The sequence below is a fragment of the Mustela nigripes genome, chromosome 12 (genome assembly GCF_022355385.1).
Source record: "Mustela nigripes isolate SB6536 chromosome 12, MUSNIG.SB6536, whole genome shotgun sequence".
Classification (NCBI taxonomy): domain Eukaryota; kingdom Metazoa; phylum Chordata; class Mammalia; order Carnivora; family Mustelidae; genus Mustela; species Mustela nigripes.
In genome coordinates this window covers 69,479,179-69,507,047 of record NC_081568.1, presented here as the reverse complement: position 1 = coordinate 69,507,047, position 27,869 = coordinate 69,479,179, and the positions used below count along the sequence as shown (strand labels likewise).

The 27,869-nt window shown below is 36.1% G+C and overlaps 1 protein-coding gene across 2 annotated transcripts in view; it reads left to right on the top strand.

Moving 5' to 3' along the window:
- Positions 1-27,869, top strand: part of FNIP1 (folliculin interacting protein 1) — a 154,218-nt gene that overhangs the window by 30,726 nt on the left and 95,623 nt on the right. For both annotated transcript variants that reach the window (XM_059417513.1, XM_059417512.1), the window contains exon 2: positions 26,582-26,708. In XM_059417513.1, the coding sequence (XP_059273496.1) occupies positions 26,582-26,708 (127 nt within the window). The remainder of the gene's footprint in view (positions 1-26,581; positions 26,709-27,869) is intronic.

Below are 27,869 nucleotides of genomic sequence, written 5' to 3'. Positions count from 1 at the left end.
TAAGTAGAAATTTAATTTTTAATTTTATGACCTATAGTTTTTTGTTTGTTTGTTTTGTTTTGTTTTACTTTTATATTGGATTTGTGGGAGCCAGTATGCTTTACAAAAATGTAGAGAAGGTACACAAAGCAATATAATACTGTATCAGTAGTTTTCCACTATGAATATTTTTATTTTCTGTACTTTTATTTCTGTACTTTGCCTTGATATGCTTGCATTAACATACCTTGTATTTAAGTGGTGTTCAAATTCAATTTGATCTATAGTAGGAAAATTTCAACTTTAGCTATTCATTAAAACCATCAAGGAAGTTTTAAAACGTTCTGATGTCAAGGACCTCGCCTGCTTGTGATCTTTGTCAAATAAATAAAATCTTTTTTTAAAAAAAAGTATGCATGTTTTTGAAATGTGGAGACACTGTGAGATTTTATTCTAATAATCAGCTGAAGCACAATGTCCTGTACACAGTATGCTTACTAGATGAGAATGTTTGTTTTGGAACTTAGCCTTAGTTGCACATAAAAACTGAAATTATTTTATTTAGGTAATCTGGGCAGTCTACGGGGTGAATAGCAATAGACCACTGCTTTCAGTAGAATCTCCAATCCTGCAGAATTTAGTATCCAGGAGCGGAGATTCTGTATATATCTAAAAAGATAATATATATTTGCTAATATTCGAGAAAGAGAACAACTTACATTTTCTTATTTGGCAGTGGTTATCGTTCTGGGTTGTGTATCAGAATCACCTGTGGACCTCTAAAAATCCTTCGTGTTGCCCAACCTGAAATTAATTCTCTATCTTGTAGGGTAGGTTTCTGGGCAAGTGATTGTTTCAGTTTATTTTGAAGCTCTCCATCATGATTTTGTTGTAGAGCCTTGATTACCAGTGACTGATTATACTCTCTTATTTTCTCATCTGACTGCTCACTTTTGTACATGAGGAAGATAAAAATGATTAAATATCTTCCTTCACACGTGATTTAAACAAAATCCACAGAAGTCATTTTTAAGTGGCTTTTAAACATTTGAATAATGTTTAATCTCAATAACTGAAAAATAGAAATAAAGATAACATCATGTCTAATTTACTAAGCTGTCAGTCTGATAGTACTGGAAATAATAATATCTTAATATGGCAAAAGAATGGTAAAGCAAGCCCAATTTATTTGAGAGTATATATGGGTACAACTATTTTCTTAAGCAACAGTTGTGCAAATGTAATCACATAAGCATATTCTGTTGTTCACTGAAGAGATATTTGAAATTTCCATTTTAAGTTGTTTATGGTGTCCATAATTAGCATGATTAAATAAAACACAGTGTATACATTGGAACACTGTGTAGCTATTAAATAGAATATGGTAATTCTGTATTTCCTGTAGAGATTTCCATATACATTAAGTTAATAAATTGTGGAATAGTATGCAGTATGATTTTGCTTTTATAAACATATGCTAGTTAACTCTATTAAGATGTTTATTTGTACATGTATAGGAAAAATCTAGAAGGAAATACAAAACTGTTGAAAATGGCTAAGTCTGGAGGAAAAGATTGGTGGAAGAGTTTTATACTTGTTTTTTGTGTTCCTTTGGTAGTAAAGTCTGTTGCCTCTATATTTTTGAAAAGATATGAATATGAAAAATATAACTTGCTCAAGATCAATACAACTGATAAGTGGCAGTGCTAGCACTTGGGATTATCAGACTTAAGGGAAGAAATTTTTCAGGAATATATTTATCAATATGATAAGAATTTTAACTGATTTACAGAAGAAAAACATTTAAAGTTTTTCTTTTTAGAATTTACATACAGTAAAATTGCCTTTTGTGCTATATAGTCCTATGATATTTTTAAAAAATAAAAATTTTATTGAAGAATAGTATACTTAAGAGAAGTTACGTATATGTATTAACTCTTCAACTGAATGAATTTACACATAGTGCTTGATAACTAGTACCCGGCTCAAGAAATAGAACATTGTTTGTGTTCCTGAAATGTACCCCTAGTGACTTTTTCAACCTCTACTATCCTGACTTCTAACATCAGTGATTAATTTTGTGAGATTTTGAACTTTTGTATAAATGGAGTCATACATATGTGTACTTGAAGTCATACATATGACTTCTGTATTGGTCAATATTATGTTTAAATTTATCCCATATAGTTTGTGTTGTATCTTTCATTCTCAGTGGCTATAGGCTAGAATTTCTCAATCTCCATTCTCTTGGCATTTTGGATGGCATAATTCTTTGTTATAGGGGCTCTCTTGTGCATTGAAGGATGTTTACCATCATCCTTCATCTCTAACCCTTTAGATGCTGGTGGCACCCCCCATTTGTGACAACCTAAAATATTTCCAAATGTGTTACCAAATATCCCTGGGGAGGGTAGTTAGGAGAGGGGCAGGATCATCCCTGGTTGAGAACTACTGCAGTATAGTATTCTGTTGTGTGAAAATACTACAGTTTATTATCTAGACTATTGTGTTGATAGATATTTGGATCATTTCCAGGTTGAGATTGTAATGAATAACATTGCCTTGAACAATTTTATACAGGTTTTTTGAGGAAAATACCACCACATTTTGTATGAATATGTACCTTAGATTGAACTGATAGGACACAAGATATGTATATTTCCAGCTCTTTTAGATTTTTCCTCAATTTTTTTCGAAGTGTTTGTGCTGCTTTTCATTGCATCATTCATTTGTGAGAATTCCATTTGCCCCACATTCTAGTGAGCCTTGAATTTGAACTATACATTTTTGAAATTTTAAGATGTACCCACTGGTTATCACAGTAAAAGGCACAGAGAAGATGCCATTTGCTGAGGGAATAAAGTCATGAATTTGGGCCTTCTGCTTTAATGTTCTCTGACTTATTGCTGAAGTCTGGCAATTGGGAAGCAGTTAGTTACCCATCTTGGGCTGCGTTTTCCTATGTCCAGATTTCTCTCCCACCGCCAGTGGCAGCTTATGGGCTCCATAGTTGGGGTCGTGTTTTCACCTTGTTGTTGAGTTTCAGGTACTAACAAAACTATCAAAGCCAATGTCAGACACTGAAACTGTTTTTAAGATTTGTTGTTTAAACAACACTTGCCAGTCAAAGGAGAATCTGGTTTTTCCTTTTATGCTGTTGTTACTCTATTTTTACAAAGGGATGTTACATTTTTTAAAATAATAGGTTTAATCGTTCTGTTTGTTCTGCATACTCTGTAAATGTTAAGCATGTTGAAGGCAGACACTATGCACTTCTGGTTTTTTAAAGCATATATTACCACTGAGTCATCGTCATCATCATCATCACCATTGTTATCACCGTCTTGCTTCGTGTGTATAAAGCTTCATATATATGTATTTATGTGTGTAATTTATTGAGGTGAAATTCATATAAAATTAATCATTTTAAAGTGAGCAGTTCACTGGCGTTTAGTATATTCCTATGGTTGTCCATCCACCACCGTTACCTATTTATAACTAGTTCTAAAACATTCCCATGAGTTCAAAGTAAACTGCTTATCCTGTAAGTAGTTTCTCCTTCCTCTCCCCCTTAGTCCCTGGCAACCTCCAATCTGTATTGGTCTCCATGTTTTTATTTCTTTTGGATATTTCATATAAGTAGAATCATATAAATTATGACATTTAATGTCTGGCATCTTTCACTTAGCATAATGTTTTCAAGTTTCATCCATGTTGTATGTTTCTGTATTCCAGAAACATATTTATGTTTATGGCTGAATAATATTTTTTCATTATATGCTGTGATTTGTTTATCCATTTACCCATTGATGGACATTTGGACTATTCCACTTATCAACCACAGTAAATATATCTTGCTGCTGAGAACATGCAAATACATGTACTTATTTGCATTCCTAACACATGTGACCAGATTATTACAGCCACCACCACTGATACTGTACAGTTTTAGTGCCTCTAGAATTCCCTCATGCTACCCCTCTGTAGTCAGACCCTTTTCTTCCTCCTAACTGCTAGCAACCATTGATCACTTCTCTGGCTTTATAGCAGTGAGACATTTAAGTAGTATCTCCACTATGTAGTCCAGCTTTCTTAAAGTATAGAATGGATTTTTCATGAGTTAAATTTTTAGAATTAGAGAAAGTGTTTTAGAAGCTAGGGACTAACAATATTTTATATGTATTTCCTAAATTCAGTTTTCTCCAACTTGCTAAGTATGATAAGAACTAAATTAAAATTACTGGTAAATAATTCTGTATTTACCTATACAGCACAGATAATTGTCAAAAATATTATCTTTTGATATTTTATAAATTGAACATGCAATTATTTGATAGATTTTTTAAAGTAATTTTTTCACTGTTTTGTGTACAAAAGATAAGTAGGGACTTTACATTTTTTTCCTGCCAAAATCTTCAGTGAATTAGATACTGATATGTTTACATGTTAGTTTTAAAAGCTCAGAGGAAGATCATTCAGCTTCTGAAAACATAGCATGCACAATAAAATAACTGTTTGCCAAGGGAGAAAAAAAGCCCCGTGTCTTCTAGTACCAGTTGGTATTACGTAGGTTTGTTTTGTGTCTCATATCTTATTTATAGTAGCTTGAAACTAGAAACTAAACAAACACTGATGTTTCAGCTGTAGCTTAGCTGTGCATTAAAGTCTTTCTTTGATCATATATATTGTTTTTTGCTTGTGTGTATATTTCTCTGAAACTCAGAACTTCTGATAAACTGGCAACTTGCTTGAGTCCAGTTCATTTCTATATAAAGACAGAAATAATATATAATACATTTAAATGTACTCATTTGCTTAGATGATACTTATAAAAGCTTTATAATATTAATAAGTTAATAAGTTATAAGTTAATTAGAGGTATTTAATGATTATTGCTAGTTACGGAGAGAGAGCATGAAGAAACATTTATTAGTATTGTTTGTTGGCTGTAGAAGTTTCCCAGACTTCTTCTCTCAAGAAAAGGGCTTTTGACTTTGGAAAACAGTGTGGAGATTCCTCAAGAAATTAAAAATAGAGCTTCCCTATGACCCTGCAATTGCACTAATGGGTATTTACCCTAAAGATACAGATGTAGTGAGAAGAAGGGCCATCTGTACCCCAATGTTTATAGCAGCAATGGCCACAGTCGCCAAACTGTGGAAAGAACCAAGATGTCCTTCAATGGACGAATGGATAAGGAAGATGTGGTCCATATACACTATGGAGTATTATGCCTCCATCAGAAAGGATGAATACCCAACTTTTGTATCAACATGGCCAGGACTGGAAGAGATTATGCTGAGTGAAGTAAGTCAAGCAGAGAGTCAGTTATCATATGGTTTCACTTATTTGTGGAGCATAACAAATAGCATAGAGGACAAGGGGAGATAGAGAGGAGAAGGGAGTTGGGGGAAATTGGAAGGGGAGGTGAACCATGAGAGAGAGAGACTATGGACTCTGAAAAACAACCTGAGGGTCTTGAAGGGGTGGGGAGTGGGAGGTTGGGGGAGCCTGGTGGTGGGTACTAGAGAGGGCACTTATTGCATGGAGCACTGGGTGTGGTACAAAAACAATGAATACTACTGAAAAGAAATTAAAAAAAAAAAAAAGAAGGCTTTTGTTGGGAGGAATTTCAAATCTGATGACTATGTTTCTTAAAATACTTTAGATATATTCTAAATATTCTAGGGCTCTAAGAAGTTACAAGTGTTTATAAATCATATTACTAGATAATTTTAATTGTGTGTTTATTCTTTTCTGGTATTGTTGTCTAACCTTACTTGCCTCCAATATGCAGACCTGTGCTTTGGGATGGCTTTGTTTTATACTGGGAGACCTTTAGTGGTTGGCTTGATTATCCCTTCATAATAGCAAAGAGTTTTTGTAAGTGAATTTTCCAGAATCTCACAGAACATATTGGAAAAGTATGAAATGAAAAAAAAATATATACCAGTTTTGTGCCTTTCAAGCATTGATTTTAGGATGTTAGGGCAATGTGGTTGTGACATCTGTTACCACAGTGATCACCAGGTTTGATTTGGCTGATCTGGCTGGCAAGGTGGTGCCCCTTCTTCCCTCAAGTCTGCTCCATGTGTTTCTCTACTGAAGCTTCTTGGTTGGTCGAAGAGGATGACCTTTCTGGATAGAGGAGATTGTTCTTGGTCAAGAGTGTACCAGTTCTCCCCTGCTAGAACTCCAAATAAGCTCTTAAAAGTTAATCTTAAAGTTAGAGCTCTTAAAAATCCATCATGCATGGGTTTCTTGGGTGGCTTAGTTGGTTAAGATCTGACTCTTAATTTTGGTTCAGGTCATGATTTTAGGGTTGTGAGATCAAGCCCCATGTGGGGGTCTGTGCTGGGGTGTGGAGCCTGCTTAAAACATTCTCTCTCCCTCTGCTCCACCCATCCTTGGATGTGCATGTGCACTTGCTCTCTTTCAAAAAAAAAAAAAAAAAAAAATCCATCACCCAAGACTAGCCCAGTGTTACTTTTTAGTGGTGACTTAAGATCTATATCTGATACATTGCCTTTATACTATTTAGAAAGTAAAGGCTATGACTATGTTTTAAAAATGCAAAGGAGTTAAAATAATTGGCTTCAAACGTATATTGGTTCATTCATTTAGTAAGCACATTTTGGGTTTTCTTGTTGCTGTTTCTTTCATGCCGGGTACTTGCTAGGCCTTTAGAATAGTTGCACCCTGTGGGGCATCCTGAACCTTTTGTAGCCTTGTAAAGCTTGAAGACCTGTTCTCAGAAAAGTGTTTATGAACACTTAAAATTCATAGGATTACAAAGGAAACTCTTACCTTGAAATAGTTGTCAGAATGCTAAATTTGCAATATGGTGGTGTGTAATATGTGTTAACTCATTAAATATTAAGAGTTAGCAGTGAATCTGATAAGTATTATAATTTTGAAGTAATGATTAGCATGAGCTGTTTTCTAGATTATCTGTATCAACTATATAGTCTGATGAAACTATGATTCCTAACATTAGTCAAGAATTATAGGTATTGCTAATACTGTTGAGGTTTGTTGCTTATGTTTTAACTGAAGGAAATGCTAAACTGTGGTTAGAGGTTGGTGAAAGTGAATATATCATTTTTGTTCGTCTTCCAAGATCATTTTCCACACTGAGCCGTAGACCCCCTGTTTGTCCATAGACTTGACCATAAGTAAGCTCTTTTTTAGGAGCTGTGAGATTGGCAATTAAATAGTTGGTTATAGTTGAAGTCTGAGCAGGGATGTCATCTCTTTCATATAATTCTACGATGCCTGGTAAACATTAAGCAGATGAGATTCATTTATGTCATTGCTTTTATCAGTAGTCTTTGTTGCTATGTAGTATTCCATTGCATATGTGGAGGCTCTTAAAAATACATGTATCTGGGCTCCAAACCCTGAATTCAGAAAGATAATCAGGAAATGGTAGTGTGTTGGAAACTGAATATGATGAGGGCGTCACTGAAGAAAGTGCAAGGTTGTGACAGTGTCATTTGTTGTGCACAGGGTGATTGAGGCATTAAAAAGCTGTGTTAGGTAACTTTTTCAAGTTTGGTTTAGAAAGGAGAGAGATGTGCCAAGAGCCTGGATGTTTTTAGAGATAAATGGGAGAAACAAACAAATTGGAGTTATAAGAAATGGGCAAGATCGAACAAGAAACCAGAAAGGATGAAATCAGCTTCAAAATTTGGAGATGGAGAGGAGCACCTTTCCCTTTAAGGTAAAATGGGGTATGCGTGTGATAGGATTGCACTCTCTAAGAGGTAAATCTGAGGATGATGGAGGAATGGTTATCTTAGAAAATTTGTGAGTATTGATGTGAAAGGAAATGAGGAGTCATTGATGGTTTTGTAGTAGTGGGATGGTCTGATGAAGCATTATATTCCTAGAAGGTGAGTATGGAATTAATTGGAATGGGAGAATCTTTTTTTTTTTTTTAAAGATTTTATTTATTTATTGGACAGACAGAGATCAGAATTAGGCAGAGAGAGAGGAGGAAGCAGGCTCCCTGCTGAGCAGAGAGCCCCATGCAGGGCTAGATCCCAGGATCCTGGGATCATGACCTGAGCAGAAGGCAGAGGCTTTAACCTGCTGAGCCACCCAGGTGCCACTGGAATGGGAGAATCTTAAATTGAAAATCTTAAATTGGTTATATTTACTTAATGTTGATTTGAGGGCTTGGACTTTAGGATTGTCATGAGAAATGAAGTGATACATACTAGAAATTAATTTGTGTGGTTTTTTTTGGTTCAGAGGTCATTTTTGGAATTGTTAGCAATTTAAAGTATTAGCTAAAATTATATTTAAAAGATTGAATAATGGAATTGGTGTTAATGGGATGATGTTTAACTTCCCAAGGTTTTGCTTTTACTGTATATGTCTATAGAATCTGAATTAATGTATTTTTAGTTCTTATTTGTGAAGTTTTCTCTGAATAGCCTATTATATAGATGCCTCTAATACATATTTCTGCATTTTAGACAACATCCCAATTTTCAGGTATTTATTTAGGCTGATAGAGAAGAAACCTTGTAATTTTTCCTTTTTGGGGATTCAGAATACTTTAATAGGATGATTCCACAATGTTTGCTTTCTTACAGATAACTTCTTGATTCTCGTAATTCCAGAACCATTTGTGAATTCAGAGATAATTTTCAGAACAGTGGCCTTCAGGTTGATACAGAAATATAAAATACTAGAAGGCTGGTTATAGAACTTCTTCTTTTTTTTTTTTTTTTTTTTGTAACTTAGAAGTTAAACTTCTTGGTAAGGCTCTAGCTTAAAAAAGGGGACATTTGTAAGCTATCTGCATATTTTGTTCAGTTTTTCATATCCTCAAGAAAGCTGAGATTATTTTCACCTTAAAAATAGGTTAATTTATTAATGTGGAGAGCATTTCAGTAAGGAAAAAAATATTTAACTCTAGAAGCTGTCAGTTCTCTGCTGCTGATTTTCAAAAAAGTCTTCCTGACTTTTCAGCAGACACATACATTTTAACTTTCTTTGGGGATTATCTTTTTGACATCCCTCCAGTGCCTTAGGATAATTACAAAATGAAATATTTTAGGCTTATTTCTACTCTAGGTTATTTTGAGGAATAGTTTGCTCTGCCCTAGTACCATATTTAATTACTTACTAAATCTTTTTTATTTTTGCTTTTTTAAATCCTTTTACTGCCATTGCCGTTTTCATCATCCTAGGCCCAGTATTGGTTCATCCTAGGCCCTAGTCAGTACCAACTCTGGTTCTCTTTGTTTCATTTTTAATATCACCTAAATTGTGTTATTCCTTTGCTAAAGAATGTGTGGTATTCCTGGGTTTCATGTTTTTTGTTTTTGGGGATTTTTTTGTTTTGTTTTGTTCTGTTTTTTGTTTTTGTTTATCTCTGAAAGCTTTAGAATTCTTAAATGTGATAATTTTAGTGGGTGAATTTTACCTTTTTTTCTGAATCTTACACAACCCTTGGGTTTAGTAAACCTGTGAACCTGCTGCTTATATTTTACTCTCATTGTATAAGTTCTAGTCAGTGCCATGCCTGTCTCCTCATATCACACTTGCCCCTCAAGTATATGAATTTTTTTTAAGATTTTATTTTGTTATTATTTTTAAAGATTTTATTTATTTAATTATGGTCTGGAAGCTTTGATACAGTGATATAATCAAAAGGTGGTGAGATTTCCATGGAATGTGTGAATATGCAACACTTCATCTACTATAAAGATGAGCATCTCCCACTAGCTTTAAGATTTTTTTTTTTTTTAATTTACTAGGCAGATCTATGGGTGATAGTAAAGTGTTCTTTAAAATTACTTAAATAGCCAATCTATTTACCTGGATTAAAATATGAGGTTGAGCTATCATAAGACCACAGCAAGAAGACTTTCAGAGAAACACAGGGAAGCAAGAACTGGTCTTCTGTCATTCACTGAGCAAGGTGTGGTGCTTCTGTCCCACCCGAACTTGGAAGATAAGCTATGAAGCCTTTAGGCTCCATTTATCAAATTTTCCCATGTCAGTCTTCTTGGAAAACATATATTGTACCATTAAGCAGCTATTTTAGTTCCTCATGCCCTTACCTTTATAGAACAATGTATTTGGGAAGAAGGACAGCAAATCCAGTTCCCTCTCCTCCCCAACTCCACTCCGAATCCCCAATGTTCTAACATGCAGAAAATCTCAGAAGAAGCAATGCTGTTCCTACAGAGAGCTTGAGAAATGTACAGAGCTTAGTCATTTAGCAGAAAGAGGAACCCAAGAGTTTCTCGCAGGGAAGAATTTTTTCAGGCCCCACATTGCCTTTGAATAGCCACCAAGCTAAACCTTCATAAATACAGACTGGCTATTCTTTAGTACACAGTAATACTAAAAGTTTTCCCAAGAACTTACATGAAAATATGAGTAATTCAACAAAAGTTCAACATAGAGAGGGAAGCATAAGGGGAATAAAGGTGCTGACTTGAAATTATTGAATCATTTACTTGATACTCTGTCCTGTAGCCAACGTATAATTTAAATATTAATTTATTTTTGACAGAAATACAGCGAGAGAGAGAACACAAGCAGGGGAATAAGATAGGGAGAAACAGGCTTCCCACAGAGCAGGAAGCCTGATGCGGGGCTCCATCCTAGGACCCTGAGATCATGACCTGAGCCTAAGGCAGAGTCTTAACCCACTGAGCCATCCAGGTGCCCCAAGATTTTATTTTTATTTAGGAGAGAGACAGAGCACAAGTAGGGAGGAGGAGGAGGGGGAAGCAGACTCCTTGCTGACTGGGAAGCCCGATGCAGAGCTCAATACTGGGATCATGACCTGAGCCAAGGCAGATGCTTATCCAACTGAGCCACCCAGGCCCCTCTCAAGTATATGAATTTCTAAATGATTTGACTATATCTTATAATGTAAACTCCATCATGTAAACCATTGATATTTTGGTACATACCCAGTTTTCTTAATTAGATTATAGACCCTTCCAAGGCTGAGATGTTTGTTTCTACCACTACAAAAAAGACTTTTATTTCACTTTTATTTATAATAATGTATTTGCAGTGTTAATATTTCCTAGCATAGAATAAATATATGTATTTTTCTATCATATGCTTAGTGTTGTGCCTAGTACAAAATAGGTCTCTAATATAGGTGTTTTCAATGAGTAAAATGCAGTTTAGCTGTTAATAATAGCTTCCTTTTATTGTATATTTATAGTACCTCAGGAATTGTGCCAAATGCTTTATATGAAATTAAGCTCCTCTAAACCCTTACAGTTGTATGAAATAAGTATTGTTATTTACATTGATAGTTGTAGTATTTACCAATTCAGCAATAAATAAATGACAGAACTGGAATTTTGTACTTTGGTCTCTGCTTTTAAAATCACTTAATTGCTATACTCCTTCCCATGAAGTATATTTATTTCAATTTATGTTTTAAGATTTCTAAATTTATATTAAATGCCCTAAATCTTATCTCATTTTTAATGTGTGGTTATGAATATGAAGCTTACTGTGTAAATTTATGCTCCTGAAATATAATGTAGTTGTATATCCTGTGCATTGCACTCTTATTAAAAATTCTGGTTTGACAAAAGTCAAAAAGGCAGGGTATACCAGTGATAAATTCCGGGTTGAAGGTGGTCTTCTATGGACTTTGATCTCAGAAGGGGAAAATTTGCCTAAGAAGTGAGACTCAAACCCAGACCTTTGTAGCTATGTATTGGGTACAAGCTTTGCAATAAGGGACTGCAATAAGCTTTGCAATAGGGACTGGAAGATACAGTAAAATAAGATGAAGCTTTTTCTCTCTTATATTAAAAGTTGGTAGGAGTTCTTGGCAGGTAGACAGTGTAGCTTCATGAGGTCATCTAGTGTTCCAAGCTGGTAGGTCAGCTAGGACAGCTCTGCCATCCAGAAATTGAGACAGTAAATAGGTAATTACAACAGTAGTCTGTTAAATACCAGGATAGGGGATCTTCATTGGTAGTTTAGGGCTTTTTATTGAGAGGAAGAGAGAGAAATATACGGTGGGGATTTTCCCTCTTTGGCTACATCGTAGAGAGTAAATTGGAGGGGAGCAGAAGGAGAGGTTGGAGACTAATTTAAGTAGTTAAATATGGTAGCCCACGCTACAGTGATGGCAGTGTGGCCATGCTGGTGGTCTGACACAAGACATTTTGGTGGTAGAATAAATGGGACTTGGTGACTTCTAGATTTTTGGTTTAAGCATCTGGGTGAAAATACTTTAGTAGGTTGACCTTAGAGAAATAAGCTTATTAGTTAATTCATCTACTGGCTTTCCTTTTTTGGAACAGTACCTTTTCCCTCCATTTTTTTCTTAACTTTGTAGCACTTTGTTGGTTTTTGAGCTAGTGGCTAACAAACTTTTCCCTGGCTGGTTCTTCAGTGGAAAAATGGATCATGTCCTGCTGTAGGATTATGATGCTTATGAAGGTATTTTGTATTCCTCGGACTCTGAGAGGGAATCCAAAATCTGGAGAGTCAAAGAAATGCTTATGAATATAAAGTTTTGGTACCAGACTAGAGGTAAGGAATGTAATTGGAAAGTGTCTGTTTCCTTTTTCCAGTTCTACTTTTATTTCCTAGGGGTCACTTCTTAGAACATTATTTGTGTATCTTTGTATTAAGTCTCTTATTAATCTTACTTGAAAATCGTACTTTAGGGGCACCTGGGTGGTTCAGTGGATTAAGCCTCTGCCTTCGGCTTAGGTCATGATCTCAGGGTCCTGGGATCGAGCCCCCACATTGGACTCTCTGCTCAGCAGGGAGCCTGCTTCCCCTTCTCTCTGCCTGCCTCTCTACCTATTTGTGATCTCTCTCTCTGTCAAATAAATAAATACAATCTTAAAAAAAAAAGAAAAACTTACTTTATCTTACTTGATACTTTTATGTATGTATGAGAATATTATGGTATTCACTCTGATGGTGTATGTACTGTTTTGAACCTTATCTTTCTTTTTTTTTAGGATTTTATTTATTTATTTGAGAGAGAGAGAGAGAGAGAATGAGAGGGGAGAGGTTGAGAGGAAGACGCAGACTCCTTGCCTAGCAGGGAGTGCATTGTGAGTCTCAATTCCCGGGCTCCAGGATCATGACTTGAGCCGAAGGTGCCCCTGAACCTTGTTTTTCTTCATGTAGTAATTACCTTGGAGATCTTTGTATACAGCTCTGTCTTCTAGTTTTCTCCCCTTTAAGACAGTTAATGCTGAAGTAAACAGCTTCTATTATATGTGATTATAGTAAATCCAGATTTGCATCAGAGGCCTGTCATGAGTGAGCTCTGAAAGCTTAGATCTGTCAGACCTTGTGAAATCATTCAACTTACTTTTGTGTCTGTATGCAGGCTTTCTAACTTAATAAAAAATGGGTTATTTATTGATTTATTTATTTTAAATTTTATTTATTTATTTGTCAGAGAGAGAGAGAGGAGTCAGAGTGAGCACAGGCACAGTGGCAGGCAGAGGCAGAGGGAGAAGCAGGCTCCCTGCCGAGCAAGGAGCCTGATGTGGGACTCGATCCCAGGACGCTGGGATCATGACCCGAGCCGAAGGGTTGGTTAACCAACTGAGCAGTCCCTTAACCAACTGAGCCATCCAGGTGTCCCGGGTTATTTATTTTTTATTAAAAATTTTTTTTTTTTCATTTGAGTGTAGTTGATAAAATGTTCTATTAGTTTCAGGTGTACAACATGGTGATTTGACAACTTTTTTTTTTTTTTTTTTTTTTTAAAAGTAGGATCCATGCCCAGTGTGGAGCCTAATAGGGCTTGAACTCATTACTCTGAGATCAAGTTCTAAGCTAAGATCGAGTCAGATGCTTAACTGAGCCACCCAGGAACCCCTCAGTATCTTTATATGTTATTCTACGTTTTAGGTTCCCCCCAAAATTGAGCAGAAGGTGTAGAGATTACACATAGAGCCCATGCCCCCACAGATGAAAGATTTTAAAAGTTTCTGCCCAATGACTTGTGGAGAAATTGCTAGTGTGGCAGATATTTTTATATCTCAGAAAGTACCAGGATTATTAGAATTAATTATTAAGTATGACAAAGAAAAGTTACAGTTTTTCAAACTGGGACAAGACGACAGTGTTACTTGTAAGAGACAGGTAATCGCAGCAGCATGTCAGTAATTCACCAAATGTTTATTGAACTATAGATATTTGTGACACACTGTTTTAAGTGTTAAAGAGATAAAACACAATGCTTATACTAGTGATAGAGATAGTCCTGTCTTACAGATGAGAAATCTGGGGACCAGAGAAGTTAAGGCATTTTTCTTAGATCACATTCAGTCTGTATGTGGCAGAGTTGAAATTTAAATCTAAGTTAGGCTGATTTAGAGCCCATTCTTTGTTTCTGTCCTTTTGGATGTAGGGAATGATTCTTGGTCTTGGCATATTGTCCATTAGGTTGTGGATAATAGCCCATTGTATTAAGGCATTTCTGTTACTGCAGTAGTCGTTATCAGCATAATACCCAGATGCACTATGCCTTTTCTGGAAGAACATGCTGATAAGTGTTAAAATACAAACCTAGTGAAAGACTGGGTTTTTTAAGCAAGCTGAAATGTCTGTTTCAGAACCAACCAAGTAATGTGACATGGTAGTTTTGTTAAAGTATGTAAATAAATAAATTTTTATTTTTATATTAATTTATGTAATATAAATATAAACTTTATAGGTTCAAAAGTTGTATATTGTTCTAGACTTGTATTTTTGAGTTCAACAGAGTTCAGATTAGTGAGCCAGTTTTACTTATGACCACTGTGGGTCCTGGGATCATCAGGGCTTGCTTTTCCAGTTGCTTGTCATCTGGGTAAAATACAAGCTTGCTGTGGCTTCCAAGAATGTGTGTGTGTACATGTCTGAAATGGCAGAGTTGGGACAGAGTGAAGTTGAGAAAGGAGCACTTCTGTTTGTTTGCTTATTAGATGAGCCTAAGTTCCTTATAGATGGGAATTGTTGAATTTCTGGAATGTAGCCATGGTTGCCTCTGTGCAGACCAGCCATCATTGAGTTAAATCTCCCTTAAAAAAATTGGCATTCCTAGTCTGCAGCAGCTATCAAGTTTACAGAATACTTAGGTTGACTTTCTTTAATCATATATTTATAGTAGAAGAGATAAAGGAATTGAAATGTAGTCATAATTTGCTTCTGTAGAAATTCCAGAGTCTTCAGTGAAACAAAAGAATAGGATTCTACCCGTAAAATGGTAGGACTGAATAGACAGAACCTTTTGCAAAAACACGTTTTGTCATGGGCAGTAATTTCCCAAAGGCTCCTAGTCTCCCATGGTTCCGTTGCTAGGATTAAGCCTTTTTTCATTGCAGCATGGAGAAGCTTTTATTTGAGTTAAATTCAGACCTCTTGGTATGTCACCTGACAGTCTTGTGGTTTCAGATGAATATGGTTCATTGCTATTATTAACCTGAGTTGGCAGTTGTGCGTAACTGGAGTTTTTAGGGATTTTGAAAAGTGGAACTGCGTAAGAGAAATAGAGATGCTGTTAATATACAGTTTGTTGCTATGCTTCTTGCAGGAGCATAAGATTTGTATTGTTTCCCAGTGTTAGTTTTCATCACCTTCATGCTTCCATTTCAGTGAGATGACATTGATGGATAAGGCTTAAGAAGAAACAACTAGTATAGTAGCAGGTACATAGTGTAGGCATTGCATGCAAATAATTATTGAATAAATGAACTTAAAATCTTCGTATTTGGTAAGATGTTATCTCAGGCCGTTTGATGCTAAGTAGAAGTGAAAATGTCTAGATAACTTGAAAGTAGGAGTAGAGGAAGAGAAATGACTTGTCGGTGTTTATCTACAAGTCAATGAAATTCAGCTGCTGAGGCACAAAAAATTGGTCAAATAGAAAAAAAAAAAGGTGAATTATTTAGGTATTACCTTTAAGTGTGATAGTCCTTTAGTGTGTGGACATACAAACTAGCATTTAGCCTGGCACTTCTCAACTTTTTTTTTTTTTTTTTTAACATTTTCGTACCCCTAAGGAGGCTTTTTTAGACATCTTTCTCCTTAATTGCCACCCCATCCAATGAAATTTTAATATCATAGATATACTTGTTATTTGCTTATGTAGTGGTCCTCTATAGGGCCATACCCATTGTAATATCTAATACTGTTTTGTCTACTTTGCCTTAACCCTCTTTGGAAGCCATCTTGCTGTCATTGAGAATGCATGATTTAGCCCTAATTTAACAGCCAGTAATGTGTTACAGGAATTTACATGGTCTTCTGAGTTGCAGTGTCAGTGTATTGAGGGAAGTATCTTTTCTAGCATGTTTAGTTTCTATTAGCATTCTTTGAAGGTGTCAGATAAAAAAACATGCAGAGCAGATAAGCTGACATAAACTATAAATAACATCTGTGTAGAGTTTTAAAATAGTTCTGGTTCTTCACTGAATAGTTTTCTTACTAATGTTTAATAAGCTGAACACAGTAGCTTAATATTAAGGGAAGATTTGCTGTAGTATATAGATAATTTTTGTGAATGGTGATGGTGTGCTTACCACTGTTAATGATTTGGCTTAGTTATGTTTTCAGTTAAATTTTGACAAAAAGAGGCAACCCGATGAAGTAGAAAGCCTGATGGATTAGATATCAGAAGATGAGGTTTTGGTATAATAAAGGATTATGCCATACTGTTTGAGTGATAAGTGGCCGTGAATACCAGTAGAAGATAGAGATGAGTGAAAGGAAGGGGAACGACCAGCCAGCCTAAGCAGAACAGTGACTTTTGGCAGGTCATTTTTCTGTTGTTTTTTTTTTTTTTTCACTTCTTTCATTTGAAAAATGAACAAATTGAAGGTTACTATTGCCATTTTAAATTGTTTGCCTGTTAAAGGAGTCACTTTGGGGTTATTTTTGTTGTTTAATATCATTTTCTCCTGGTATATTTCTCCCTCCTCTTTTTTTTAAGGTTTTATTTATTTGAGAGAGAGAGAGACAGACAGAGACAACAAAAGCAGGGGAAGGGGTAGAGGGAGCAGGACAAGCAGACTTCCTGCTGTGGTGGATCCCAGGACCCCAACATAATTACCTGAGCCCAAAGCTTAAAAGGCCAAAAGCCACCCAGGCATGCCTCCTAGTATATTTCAAACAGAGTTAATTTGTCAGGCAACTTTTTGGTAACATCTCTTTAGTCAGTTTCAATTTAACATTTCTCTAAATTTCAGGGTTCACAACTCTTTTCCATAAAATAAAGGCAATCAAAACCCCCTCCATTTCAGGGACATACTCTTCAGGACAGATCTCTTCCCAGAAAACTTTTTTGACCAGCTTTTTTCCTTCTTTCCTTCCCTCCCCACCCTCCCTCCCTCCCTTTTCCTTTCCCTTCCCTTCCCTAGTTCCCTTCCTAAACAGTGACTGACTGTAAGGATTTCTCTTGTCAAACCAAATCAACTTCACTCTTTCTATTTAAATATAAAACTATGTTATTTCTGTCTCTGTTCTTATTAAGGCATATCCCACAGTCTGAGGCCTGCAGGTCTTGAGCCTTCTTCATGTCTCCAATTTTGCCTCCCTCATCTAAAAATGTCTGTGCTGCTTTTTCTGTGCACCATTCAGAATTCCTTCCTTATGTTATCACTTTCTCCACAATTTCTCCACCTTTTTGCCTTCACAGGTCATAATTCTTTCTTTTGCCCTTCCAGGACAGGATGCTTTTTTCACACACTTTGCAACACTGGCTGTAGAAAGTTGGCCCTTACTGTTGCTTGGAAACTGTTCTTGTCCTCTTATGAAAACCTCTTCTGAGGCCTTTCCACAGAACGACACTTTGCTCTATTTTGTTGTTGGCATCCACTGCTGACCTTCTACCAGATGGCTCCCTAGTGTTCTTCAAGAACTTTGACACTTAGGTGATAGTGTTTCCTTCCAGATTACTTGTACCATCCTCTTGTGCAACCCACACATCTAACCTTCTGGCTTCACAGTACATTCTCTTGCTCTCTACCTTGATCTGTTCTTGACTAGACCTTGAGCCTAACTATGAGCTGACTCTCTCCTCTTTCTGGGAGCCTCCTGTTTTGACCACAACTTCATATCCTTTGATCTTTCATATAAGCTTACTCTCTAGCCTCATTAAGACTATTGTTTGTTTGTTTTTTCCCTTCCTTTTTTCCTGTCACCTCCATCCTGACCATGTGTCCTGTGCTAATATGTCCAGACCTCCTTTCTGTGTTTCACTCTTAATACCCTTGCCCCTGTTTTTCCATTGCAGCTACTTAGAAAATATAAATACACTGTCTACTTTTGCCTCTTCTATGCCTACGCTCCCTTGTGATAGGATAGAAAATTAGTCCTATCACAGATTTATGAGTTTCAGCTTAGCTGGCTTGAGAGTACTTTAGCTTATGCTTTCCTTAGGTTAGCACTTTTCCACATTTTCTTCAATGACTTTATCAGAACTTTATCTCTCACAACCTATACCTGAGGTCAGGCCACACATTTCATATATTCTTAGGTACATGCATGATTTCTAGTTTTCACAAAAAACACAAATGATCAAGTGTAAATGCTGTTTCTTCTCTCCAACCTGAGAACCTGCAGTAGTAGAGAAAATTTGCAGTAGTTTTCATTTGTAGATCCTCTTTTTCCTGCCTCAGCAAGTGCATTTCATAGTTCATTAGCCTTACCCAGAGTACTGTGTCCCAACTTGTCTGGGATCTTAGTCCAACAATTGTCTCTGGTTGCTTTTAGACAGTTTCTCTGATACTTTCCCATCAGTTTAGAAATACATACATTTAAGTAACCTTTTGGGGTTGATAGGTAGATAAAATGAAAGAATATATATATAAATATGTGTGAAGATGTATCTGTATATTTCTGTCTGTATATGTTTTTCTTTTTTCTTGAAGAAAATGCCTCTTGTAGCTTCTTCTACCTGTCTGGAGTGACCATAGACCTTGGTTGCCCAAGAAAATCTCAGTTTACTCCTGTGTGTTTAAGGTCCCCCTTTACTTGCAGAACTCTGCAATTTAATTGGTGAATTATATGGTCACATTATCCCTTTATCTCCCCTTTCACAGGTAAACCTTTCCAAATAGCACTACTTTACTCTCTCAGCTTTTTTCCCTTCATGCCTTTGCCATTGCTATGTGACTACCCCCACCCTACCTCTCTCCTGAAATGGTTCTTGCAAGAGTACCAAGGTTCCCTAGATTGCCAGATCCCCTGGACACTTTTAGTCTTTATAAATTTTGGCCTTTGACACTGCACACAGTATTCCTTTCTTCAGCATTTTTTTTTTTTAATCTTCCTTAACTTTTGAAATAACATTTTACCAAGGGTTTTCTCTTTTCTTTCTACTGGTCTGTCTTTACTTACCCTCCCTGGTTTCTCTGCTTCTTTTCTCTCTGTCCTTAAAATATTGCTGTGTCCTAAAATTCTAGTTTATTGGTCTTTCACTTTCTTTTCACTCTTCAATTAATATGTTCTCCCTAAATGATATCTCTGCCAACTATGTGTCAATAACTGTGTCTATAACTCTACTCTCAGTTTTTTCCCCTATCCTCCAGAACATTTTTTCATCAGTCTTTTTCACCTTTTCTGAAGCTGTGTTTCAGGCCCCTTCAACTCAGTCTGTTAATGCCCTTATCTCAAATTTGCTTTCCCCCTGTATTCTCCACATTAGTTAATGGTATTTATTTTCATGAGATTGGAAATGTGAGAGTCAGCCATTGTCTTCCCTCATTCCCCATCTATAGTCTCTCAGGTCCTATCTCTGTCGCCTAAATAATACCTTGCTCTGTCACTTTCTTTCTGTCTTTACTGCTGTTCTTTGGTTCAGTTTATTTTATTTTTAAAGATTTTATTTATGTATGTGACAGGGAGAGAGATAGCAAGAGAAGGAACACAAGCAGGGGGAGTGGAAGAAGGAGAAGCAGGCTCCCCGCAGAGCAAGGGGAGTGCATGCAGGACTCAAACCCAGGACCCTGGGATCATGACCTGAGCCAAAGGCAGAGGCTTTAACCCACTGAGCCACCCACGTGCCCCCGTATCATTTATTATTACTCTTTATTTTATTTATTTATTTTTAAAGATTTTATTTATTTATTTGACAGACAGAGATCACAAGTAGACAGAGAGGCAGGCAGAGAGAGAGGAGGTAGCAGGCTTCCAGCTGAGCAGAGAGCCCGATGTGGGACTCGATCCCAGGACCCTGAGATCATGACCTAAGCCGAAGGCAGAGGCTTAACCCACTGAGCCACCTAGGCGCCCCTTATTATTACTCTTTAGTGAGTCCTCACCGAACTCCCTGTGCAAACCTCCTGTCTAGATTGTAAGTGTGCCTTGGTGGTCATAGACAATATCACATTAGTAAATTGATTATTTTTCTTTTGGATTCAGTCTTCTCATTGTAGTCTTGTTTTCATGCTGAATAAATGCTTTTTTTTTTTTTTTTAAGACTTTATTTATTTATTTGAGAGACACAGCGAGAGAGGGAACATAAGTAGGGGGAGTGGGAGAGGGAGAAGCAGGCTTCCCGCCAAGCAGGGAGCCTGACGTGGGGCTCGATTCCAGGACCCTGGGATTATGACCTGAGTTGAAGGCAAATGCTTAACAACTGAGCCGCCCAAGCATCCCTGAATAAATGCTTTGAAGTCAGCAAAAGAATATATAGATAAAGAATGTGATAACAGAAATATTCCCAGCAGCTGGCATTGTGCTTTGAATGTGGTAAATGTTTAATATATCTGTTTAAATGAGATGTCTGTAATGTAAATACATAGTTTGGTTACATATAGTGTTATTTTTTTTCCTATAGTCTTCTCCTTTTTAATTTTTAAATTTATTTGTATTATTTTTAAATTCTCTCCTTTTTAAAAGTTGAACAATTCACATAAAATGCACAACCCTAAGTGTACAATTTGTTGAATTTTGAAAAATATATACATACACCTGTTTCACTGGAACCTCAATGAAGATCTAGAATATTTCATTTACCCCACAAAGTTCCTTCATATACTTTTCTAATCCATTCCCCTCATCCTCCACATCTGGCCAACCACTGTTTTGATTTCTATCAGCCTGCATGAATTTTACCTGTTCTAGAACTACATATACATGAAATTACCAATATGTATGCTTTTGTGTGAGGATTTTCTCACTCAACAGTATTTTATAGTTCATCTTTGTTACTATGTTTTTAGTGGTTCATTCCTTGTTATTTTTGAGGTGTATTTCATTGTAGGAGTGTATATAGTATTGTTTATCCATTCTCCCATTAATGGTCATTTAAGCTCATCCCATTTTTTTTTCTATTATGAATAAAGCTGGAGAGGACATTTCTGTGAATATATATTTTTATTTCTGTTATGAAATGCCTTATGAGAATAATTTCTGGGCCATAGCTGCCAGATAATTTTACAGTATGGTTATATTCCTTTCAAACTCCTACCAACAATGTATGAGAATTCCAAGAGCTTCATATTTTTACCATCAACTGGTGTTATTCTTTTATTTTTATTTATTTTTTAAATTTTTTAAAAAGATTTTATTTATTCAACAGAGAGAGAGAGCACAAGTACGCAGAGAGGCAGGCAGAGAGAGAGGAGGAAGCAGGTTCCCCACTGTGCAGAGAGCCCGATGTGGGGCTCGATCCCAGGACCCTGAGATCATGACCTGAGCAGAGGCTTAACCCACTGAGCCACCCAGGCACCCGGTGTATTCTTTTAATTTTAGTTATTTTAGTGGTTGCAGGAGCGTTTTAATTTGCATTTCTCTAATGACTCATAGTGATAGCATCTTTCCATGTGCTTTCATTCATTCATCATTCATCATTCACATATATCCTTATGTGGAATGCTGCAGTCTTTTAATCCCATTTTAAAATTGTATTATTTTCTTGCCTTGTGGGAGTTCTCTGTACAGGCTGTTTACAAATCCTCTTGTCAGTTATCCACATTTCAAATAATTTCTTCTAGTTTATGGCTGGCCTTTTTTTTTTTTTTTTTACTATCTCTTTTGATATTCAGGTTTTAAATCTTGATGTAGTCAAATGTATCAGTTTTTTCTTTCATACTTGGTAACTTGGGTCTTGTTTAAGAAATCTTTGTGTACCACAAGGTTGCAGAGATTTCTACATTAATTTGTAGAAGCTTTATAGTTTAGCATTTACATATAGTCTTATTTTGAATCAACAGAGAATACTTGTAAGTTTGGGAGAAAAGTGTCCTAACTTTTTTATTATTGTTGAGATGTATTTCCCCTACTATAAAATTCACCCTTTTAAAGTGTGCAATTTAGCGGTTTTTCAGTATAGTCACAAAATTGTATAACCATCACCACAACTTAATTTCAGAGCATTTTATGACCCCTAAAAGAAACCCCATTAATATTGCTGTAAATGCTCTCTCTACTCCCCTTCCCCTCTTGAGCAGCCACTATTTTACTTTCTGTTACAGTGATTTTGTTAATTCTGGATAGATCATATAAATGGGGTCATATGGTAATGTGGTCTTTTGTGTCTGGCTTTTTTCACTTAGTGTTATGTTGTCAGGGTTCATCCATACTGTAGTTTATATCCTTCTCATCATAGTCATATAATATTTTATGGCTTTATGACATTTTTATACCACTTCTTAAAATTTATTCTTCAGTTGATGGACATGCCTTTTTAGCTGTTTTTTCCCCCCAGATTATGGACTATGATAATTCAATTTATGTACTCATAAAATAATTTATTTCATTCCTGTAGTGTTAACCTTTACTTGGGCTTATGTATTTTTACTTATTTAATGTGCTCAGATCCAGGAATTCAAAGATGAGTGAACTTTGGCTATAGGGAGCTTTTCTTTCTAGTGGAGGAAACTGTGTAAACAGATAAAGTACAGTGTGAAAATTACTATTAGATTTATAACCTAAAGAACCTGTAATCTCAGAAGTCAGCAACTAACTGCTGGAAGAATTAGTAAAGCCTTCCATGGAGATGAGATTTAAAACAGATCTTTAAAAAATGAATGGGAGAGGGGCGCCTGAGTGGCTCAGTGGGTTAAAGCCTTTGCCTTCGGCTCAGGTCATGATCCCAGGGTCCTGGGATCGAGCCCCACATCAGGCTTTCTGCTCAGCAGGGAGCCTGCTTCCTCCCCTCTCTCTTTCTCTCTGTCTGCCTCTCTGCCTACTTGTGATCTCTGACTGTCAAATAAATAAATAAAATCTTTAAAAAAAAAATGAATGGGAGTTTTGCCAAGGTGATTGAGGGTATTTCAGGTAGAAGTAGTAGCTTGCACAAGGGTGTGGAACTGTGGAATTGGTGTGTCTTTGCACCTTTGAGGAGATGACTATGTTGATATTACGGGTAATGTGAAGTAAGCCTGGGAGATTACGAATATTTCTGCATCTGTACAAAGGAATTTAGCTGTTACTCTTTGTGTGTCGTGGAGATCCCAGGGGGTTGGATAAATGAGATGGCGGCCACTACTTATTCAAGGTCTTTTGGAATACCTCACATCCAGCAAAGCCTAAGTTTTCCTTTTTTTCAGAAAATTTTGCCTGTATAGTCACTTACAAAAATGAGTATACCTTGCTGATTCACACACCGTCCTCTTAACTACCACATCTGTCACAGCTTATTGATTCTCTATTTCGGTTTCTTTAGTTCATCAGCTGCTTACCTGAAATTATCATGTCTGTCTATTTCTTTACTTTAGTACTACTGTTTCTTGCTTCCAAAGCAGGTTTTTACTTACCTCGCCCTAACCAGTACTTCCTACATGGTAGGCACTATCTTTATTGAATGAATGAAAGAGGGAACTATTCTGCCTCTAAATAAAATCTTACTTCTCTGCCTTCCCACTATAGCTCTTGATGTTATTTCAGCACTTTGACCCCTCCATTGTCTTCCCATCTGTTAGCTTCCCCCTCCACACTTATTTGAATAGTGTAGATTCTCCTGTCCTTTGTTCCATCTATATTTTTGTCTTTTGCTCTATTTCCAAGGCTCCCCTTTGCTTTTGTCTTATTTCCCTAGCAAACTCCTTACATTGGCTCTGTCTCTTCCAAATTGAAGAGGAGTGTTTGCTAGAGAAAATGACCCAACTGTGTTGTTTTGGCTGGTACATATTCATAGTCTTAAACATGTAGACTTCCAGCATTGCCAAGAAACCTTATGTTTCCTTGTCAGTGTATATTTTCCCATTATCACTCTTCTCATTTTCACTCTCTGCTTTCCCACATTTCACAGCCTTTCCTTTATTTCTCTTCATCTACTTTCCAAAGAAAATAGAGCTCTTAGCATGAATTTTCTTAGCATTTTACCTTAATATCTACAGTTCTTTCTGTATCCGTGTCCTTCTTTGCCTCTTTCTAGCCTAGTGCAGGAATTATCCTTTCTTCTCTTTGAAATTAATCCTTTCACCTGTACTTTATACCTATCCAATTCCACTTCTTCAGAGCCTGTGCTTTGTCAGTCACCATCTCCCTTCCCCTTCATAATCTTTGTCATCGTTATGTAAATATGTTCAGATGGTCCTTTTTAATAGCAAAATAGCTGTCACTCCATGATTCCTTTTCTTTCTTTCTTTCCTTGACGCTTGTCTCAAATTCACTATTTATCTCTTCTTTTCTCTGCAGTCTGACCCGTTGTACTTTTTATTCCTTAGAAGTGTCCTTGCCATGGTCACCAGTGATTTCTTTGAAATCATAGAAGCTAGTGGATGCTTTCAGTGACTGCCATGGTATTTCTTCCTCTCTAAAATGCTCTTCTTTCTAGTTTCCTGAAGACCTCTTTGATTTTCATTTTCTGTTGGTGTGTTCTTTTATAGTTTCCTTCACACAACAGCTAGCTACAGTTTAGTAAATCACTTCCTGACACAGACATTTACTAAGGATTAGACAGGAGAAAACTAATATTCTAATTACTCTCAAGAATTTGGAATGGAGATGTTTTATGTTGCGAATTAGGGTCACTTATGATGAAGTGATGAAGTTAAGGTTAAGATTCTCTTAAGGAGAGGCGTCTGGTTGGCTCAGTGGGTTAAGCCACTGCCTTCGGCTCAGGTCATTGTCTCAGGGTCCCGGGATCGAGCCCCACATCAGGCTCTCTGCTCCGTGGGGAGTCTGCTTTCCTCTCTCTCTCTGCCTACTTATGATCTCTCTCTCTCTCTCTCTGTCAAATAAATAAATAAAATCTTAAAAAAAAAAAGATTCTCTTAAGTAGGTGAAGGAACCCAATCAAGAGTTGTAACTGATGGATTGTGAGTAATTGACCATTTAGCCTGACATAACTAACAGCAAAGAGCTCCTGGAATGGCTGTTCTCCTGTTACATCAGTTGTAGTGTGCTCAGCTCACTAGGTTAGTGTCTTCACCATACAGTTCTTTGTTTTCTCTTTCTCTCCCTGATCGTAGTCACTTCATTAATTTTTTTTATTGTGACAAAGAATGCCTATGTAAAAATACGTAAAACAAATTCAGTGGCTTGTTTTGACTTCTGAAGTGAGTATTGAGGTTAAGCATTGTCCAGGCTAAAAATAGAACATAGTCAGAGCCCTGGTCTACCTCTTGTGTTCCTTCTTGATTTTGCCGTCATCATTCCCAACATTATCCCAAGAGGTAACCACTCTTCAGACTTTTGAAACCATTTTTTGTTCCTTTGTTTTCCTTATAGCTTTAAAAACTAAATATATATCTCAGCCTTAAACGTTACCTGATTTAAACCTTTGTATAAGTGGAAAAATATAGTAACTCTGGGTGCGTATGTGTCTTGTGTATGTGAGAGTATGTCGTTGTCAGATTTCTTTTGGTCAGGGTCAGTCTGTATTTTTGTGTATAGTTGAAGTTCATTTATTGTATTTGTTACGTCTGAATATATGTATTTGTAGTCTGAATATACCATAACATGTTTATCCATTCTACTGTTGATGAACCATTTGTATTGTGTCTGTAACAGTACTTCTGTGAAGATTCTGATACAATGGAATGGAATGGATAACTTAAAAAATATATTAAAATATATTTTAAAATATTAATATATATAATTAAATATATTAAAAATACAACTTAAAAATCAGTTATATTAGATTTTGTCTATTTATTATATAGATTTAAAAAACTATTCTCTAAGAAGAGTGAGCCAGTTTTTACTCACACCAGCTTTATGTGAGAATTTCCACTGCATTTAGTCATTCATCACTTTTTTCTTTTACTTGTTTTTGTTTTATAAATACTTTAGCTGCTATAATTTAAACTGAAAGCTGTTTCTTTTTTATGTTTCTATATAAAGAATTAAAACTGTCTAAAAATATGGATTAATATTATTCCATCTGGGTTCATGCCATGAAGCAATGTGTATTTTCATTGTATTAACTATAGTCACATATTTTTATTAGGTTAACCATTTTTAGATTCAAATGGGTTGACTATATTGTGTACACTTGCTACAACTTTTATTTTTACTTTTTAACTTGTCAATGCTATATGAATTTTTAGTCCTAAATGGTGATATTTTATAAAAAGTACTTTCTTTAGCAGTAATACAACTTAGGGTTTTATTTTATTAGGTTTTATTTCTAGGAATTTATGTAGAATATTTACTAGAGTAACTAATGGGCCTTTATTTTTCTTTAAAGTTGGCCTTTGCCAGAGTTTGATCCAAGTCAGATTCGACTGATTGTATATCAAGACTGTGAAAGACGGGGAAGAAATGTCTTGTTTGACTCCAGTGTTAAGAGAAAAAACGAGGACATATCAGTATCGGTGAGCATCATTATTGACTGGTTGAAATTTAATGTCAGATATTTTAATGCAAGAAAGTATGAGTAAAATTTCAATTATGGCACTTTTGTTCAGTACAAAACATCTTTATCATGTTTGTAAAATTTAGAGCCTTGATTTTGAATATTTCTTAAAGGAAAAATACTTGTTTTATTTGTTATCTTTCTAGCACCAGGGAGCATTTTAGTTTCATATTTATTTTCCCACATAATTGTATTGTAAGATATTACTGGGAGTTCAGGAATTCTTATAGAGGATATGGTCCAAACCTCTCATCTCACAGTTCTACAAAGTGTGACCCGGAGAGATGAAATTATTTGTCTGAAGGAGCAAAGCAAGTTAAATCTTTTGCCCTTAGTCCCCCTGCTCTACAGTGTAAAAAGAGCCTCTATTTTGTTAACTCTCAGTGTCATATTTTGAAATATATTATGACTAGTTTAGCAGTAGTACATGGACATTAACTTGGTTGTCCAAGGAAATGTTAAACCTTAAAAATAGACATGCCAGTTATTTTGCCAGCCAATGATGGGTTTATTTGGGAATTAAAAAACATATAGTCCTGGACAGACAAAGTAAGGCAAAACAAAATCATACACAAGTCAGAAAGAAAGAGCAAAGGAGAGATGTGCTTTTTTTAAGGATAAAAAGGGTAAGTTGGGTAGGCTGGTAGGAACTAAAAGTTCATTGGGGTAAACTGAGGAGTTTGAAGTGTCTTGGCTTCTCATTGGTAGAGCTCCTGAAGGCAAGGGTACATGGGGGAATAAAAAAGCATCTGTTCCTCAGCCAAACTAGTAGAGTAGTATCTACATGCAAGGTCAAGTCCTTGTAAGGTCAAGTCTGTCTCTTCCTGTTGGGTCTGCTATTAGCTGCAAGTGGTAGGGCATGAGAGCTAACTCCTGTAGAACCTCCAGACTCTATTTTAGTTAGGTTTCCCTTTACTAACTTTCACAAAAACCCATGTGACTGTCATTATCTTTGCTGCTGCTACTTATTAAATTTTCTGGCATAAAGACTCATTTCCCTAGATCTCTAATCTGGAAATTGAAGCTTGGAATAGTGATTTCTCCCTTTCACTGAATTAATAATTTTCACTAACATTTTGGTAAACAACTGAAAACAGAATACTTTGGGAGAGCTGTTCCC